This window comes from Barbus barbus (genome assembly GCF_936440315.1).
Source record: "Barbus barbus genome assembly, chromosome: 31".
NCBI classification, from domain to species: domain Eukaryota; kingdom Metazoa; phylum Chordata; class Actinopteri; order Cypriniformes; family Cyprinidae; genus Barbus; species Barbus barbus.
In genome coordinates, this window is record NC_136759.1 from 25,173,580 (window position 1) to 25,178,681 (window position 5,102).

Sequence of the window (5,102 nt, forward strand, 5' to 3'; positions counted from 1 at the left end):
CTCCCTCGACGAGAGCTCTGCCAGCTCGATAGCATGTTAGCTGGTCGAGCTGTATGGCGCAGTCTGGTATGCTGTTGTTAAGCCATGTTTCCATAAACACAAAAACACAACAGTCTCTTACAGATATGACACTATAGTTAAAATGAGCATATGGAACTTCAAACATTTACAATTACTATGTTATTGTTTACTATTACTCCAGTAGGTCTGAAATATATATTGTACGTTTTAAAAAAATGTTTTGTTGTTGTTGTTTACCGTCTTCCTTTAACCCCCTGGGGTCTGAGGGTGTTTTGGGGGCCTGGAGAAGTTTTGACATGCCCTGACATTTGTTTTTTTCAGTTGCTTATAAAAATATAAATGGCTAAAGTCTAATAACACTGTAAACAGCACAAACTGGGCTACAATAATATGTTAGGAAAACAGTTTGAAGAGACTGAAAGTCAGCAGGATTCATCATCTGTGGTGCAGCTATCTGATTCAATAAAATACAAACAACCCAAAAAAAAAACAACAAAAAGAAAATAAAAGAAAAAACAATTGTGAGCATGTTAATATCAGGAGCATCTGTATATACGTATATATATATATATATATATGTTTTGCAGCCATAGACTCACGCATGCTTTGTACTATCCTAAAAAAAAAGCATTTTATTTTTGAGAAACTAATTATTATTGTTTAGCACGTTATTAAAATTATTTTTGAACAGAGTAGGCTATTAATAATAAACATGTTCTAAACATACTTAGACTCGTAGCATTCATCATGTTACAATGTACTCTCATATTACTTTTATTGTTTCATAAAGAGCATGAAAACATCATCGTGCCATAAGAAATTTAAATACGATGAATTGCCCATCATATTCAAAACGTTTTACTGGATTTCAAACATTTTAGTCAGGAATTATAGTTTGTGAAAAACCCGGATATTAATATAAGACAATACTGCAAAAACAGTTTACTGTCAAGATGTTATTCCTGTTATATATTTATTGTCCAACATTCTTTCTGTCATTAATTTACTTTCATGTGTTGGTATTAATTCAGTGTTTATAATGTTAACACTTGAACTTAAAATATTTTTAACCGAAACTGGCACAGTTTCTAGAGAGTAAAAGGTTTTGTAAAAAAAATAATAATAATAATAAAGGAAGACTTTAAAATGAAGTCTGTAAAATAAACTGTTAAAAGGATTTGATGATCACTAGTCTAGTGATCGTACATTATTGTTGTAATCGTTCAGGCTGTATTTCAGCTTTAATGCACAGTTTTTTAAACAAAGCAGCTGATATTTGCCATAGCGACAGCTAGAATCTAGTGGACTACCGAGTTGGCTTTCACCCCAAAATGGCAGAAGCGCTGGGCTGCTGCTGGGCACCGCTGTTGCAATGGAACGTTCTACAGAGTTTCACCCTTGGTCTTCTATACTCTTTGGCTGTGATCTGCATCTCAGGCTGATGACATCACTCCCAAGGAGGCATGCCCAGGACTGTTGTACATGCCCCAGTCCCTTGACTCCACACTCTGTCAGTTTAAATCTAGATTAAAGACACATTTCTTTAACCTGGCTTACACATAACACACTAATACGCTTCTATTATTCAAATCCGTTAAAGGATTGTTAGGCTGCATTAATTAGATCAACCGGAACCGGGAACACTCATCATAACACATAATGTACTCGTTACATCGTAAGAAGAATGGCATCTATGCTAATATTTGTGTGTTTCTTTCTGTCTGTTTCTGTTTCTCAGTCCGTGTCCGGATCAGATGGTGGATCGCGCCGGCAGATGATGTCTGCGGTCCTGATCGTCGGCGGAGGCCAGGACACCTGGATGAGCCCCGAGGACATATCCCCAGTGAAGACCTCTACTTAAAATACAATAAAACAAAATAACTAAAAATCTAATAAAATACCTAACTATATAATAATATTATTGTTATAAATTGCCACAATATAAAAATAGAAACATAATACATTTAAACATTTCAAATATTAATTAAAACAATAATATACAAATATGAAAAATAATAATAAATTATATATATAAATATATATATCATCCTTAAAGTTTAGTATAAAAAAAAAATCCTGAAATCTAAAAATTTACTGGTGATTTAAAAAAAACAAAAAAACATTGTTTTTGCCTTTTTGATGTCTATTCATGCCATTTTATTTTTTAGAAAAACTTAGTCCTAGTGTCCTCTACAGAGGACATAGAATAAAATATAATTTTTCAAAATGTTATTTTTCCATTTTTTTCTTATGCTCTAAACAATGTAATGACATGAAAAAATACTAAATTCACAAAGCTTTTTTGAGGAGTTCTCAGGAGGATATAGAGCTTCCTGGTCGAAACGTCACACACTATGTGATGACTGATTACACAGTTAGGTCCATATATATATTTGGACACTGACACAAGTTTCATAATTTTGGCCCCGTCAATTTAACGCATGGTTCTTCTGAGTGTTTTTTTTTTTTTTTATATTATATAATAATTTGTGTTTTATTTGTTTAAATACTTTTTTTGTACTGTTGACAATAGAACAATTAAAGATTATGGCTATAGATGTTTTCAACGGCAACAACATAAATGTTACTGCGTATGCGCGCTTTTGTGGCCCTAACTTAACTTCCGGTAGACATCCAAATAGAATCAATAACAACAGCTAAGTCCCTCTAGAGTAGATTTTTTTTTATGATAACATGCAAAATATGTTTTCTGCCTAAATCAGACGGACTTATTAAAAATGCAAATTCATTCTCTGCCAGCAGGAGGTGCTTTAAAGTGGGAGAACTAGAGGTTTCCTTGGTAACGGCTGTTGGGCTGTGCACAAAGCAGCGCTGAGCTTACAAACGCAGCTTTATCAGGCATATAAGACATACAAGATAAAATGAAAATGACATCCAACATTTTCTAAAGACAGTCTTCCTTCAGAAATACAGTGATATAAAAACATAAAAAAATATTCAAAAAAATCTTGCTTTGATTTTTAAATGTACATTGCGTGCTCATGTTTATTCAACAAAGTCTTTTGGAAAATCCCGATTTGATATCGTGGCGGGTCACCACAAATAAATAAATGAATGGGAAACGCAGCACTACAGCCTGAGCCCAACTTCATTACGTTAACTGCGTTTGTAGCCAGTGCCACTAACCTGACTGATAAACAAACACAGTCCGGAAGTTAAATTCGGGCCAGGCGTGTGCACCCAATGAAACCATCTATACGTGACTAATTTATGTAGAAGCAAATAAAATTTTTTCCTCTGTTAGCTGACCTCTCTTTTTTTTTTTTTTTTACTAGTAACTGATTTGTGCACTGTATCGTAAGTCAGTTAGTGAAGAAAGTGTGAGCTAACAACACAACAAAAAATATTACCTATTTTAAATACATATTTTTTTTTATATAATTGTATCATATACTACACATTTTATATTGTATGCAGTGTTGGAACTAATGGATTGGCAGGTGGCAGGAATATGATTGACAATGATTTAAATAGAAAGATAATTTCTCTAAATCTACTTGTGAGCATAGATGGATAGTTATTTTGACTTAGGAGAGAAAAAAGCCTTTAGAGAGCTTGTTAAAACTGTTTTCAGTTTTTGTGGTCAAGGCAATTAGCATGAGAATTAGCATGCCCATATATAACAAATCAAACCTTCACAAAACACTGCAGGAACATGCCGACAGAGAGCATGGTAAGGTGTCATGTAATGGTCTTATAACTAAAAAAAGCAATGAATGCTAATGTTAGATTATTTGATATTTTTATTATTATTATTATTTCATCTACAGGCTTCCAAATTCAAGACCATGAGCATTCAAATTAACACATTCTTCTATGTCTAATTAGCTTTCCAATAACTTAATAACAACAACAGAATCTACATAATAGTTCCATATCATTCCAGATACAGCCACAGCTGAAGAATGAGTCCAGTCTCCACGTATTTACACTCTCCGGTCTCAATGAAACAATGGAAAACAGATACGTGTTTTTTTCTTTCACTGCCCTGTTTTATCCCTTGATGATCTTTTGTAATGTAACAGTAATTTTCACTATAATCTCACATAAGAAACTTCATGAGCCAATGTATCTGTTTATCTGTAATTTATGTGTAAATGGACTTTTTGGCACCGCTGGATTCTACCCTAAATTCATGTATGATTTATTATCATATGATCATGTGATTTCTTATGTTGGATGTATGATTCAGATATTTGTCATTTATTCATCTGCTTTATGTGACTTTTCAACATTAACAGTGATGGCATATGACAGGTATGTGGCAATATGCAGACCACTGGAGTATCATTCAGTAATGACTAGTCAGAGAGTTCTTCAGTGTATCCTTTTTTGCTGGCTGACTCCATTTGTGTGCATATCTGTTCTAATTATATTAATTGCTAGACTCACTTTATGTGCCTCTGCTATTGAAAAGTTATACTGTGAGATTTGGGCAGTTGCAAAACTTTCATGTTTTTCTACAACATTAAATAATGTGTTTGGGTACATTGTTATTCTTGCTTACTTTGGACATGCAGTATTGATATTTTGTTCATACATTCACTTGATTAAAAAGTGCAGGAAGTCAATAGAGAGCAGACACAAATTCATACAAACATGTGTACCACATTTGCTTTCACTGATCAATGTGACATCTGCATTGTTATTTGATGTACTTTACAGTCGTTATGGCTCAAAGAATTTGCCACAAGGTGTGCGTAATTTTATGGCCCTGGAATTCTTACTTGTGCCACCAATTTTAAATCCCCTTATTTATGGTCTAAATTTGAAAACAGTACGGCAGCAAGTTATTCGACTGTTTTTCAAAAAAAAAGTGGGAATGTCTGAGTGAAGATATTTTTTTTGTTTTGTCAAAAGACCCTATGATTTTCTATTCCAGAATGATTGTGACCATTTTTTAAGATGATTTATTTCATGGGCATTGTTTATGGACAATAAGCCTTTTGATTTTACCATAATTAATGGCTGTGCTTGGGTATGAAATGAAGTAGAATACCTATGAAAAAGAACATGTGTGTTTGGAAAAAGAAAAAAAAAATAGAGTGAACTTTTCTTGC

The 5,102-nt window shown here is 33.3% G+C and overlaps 1 protein-coding gene across 1 annotated transcript; it reads left to right on the forward strand.

Moving 5' to 3' along the window:
- Positions 1 to 3,697: 3,697 nt before the first annotated feature.
- Positions 3,698 to 4,876, forward strand: LOC306851596 (olfactory receptor 52K1-like; the record flags this gene model as incomplete). The annotated part of the gene is made up of 2 exons (XM_079387979.1): positions 3,698 to 3,715; positions 3,929 to 4,876. 2 exons carry the CDS (start codon positions 3,698 to 3,700, stop codon positions 4,874 to 4,876), a joined length of 966 nt encoding a protein of 321 aa, XP_079244105.1.
- Positions 4,877 to 5,102: the final 226 nt, after the last annotated feature.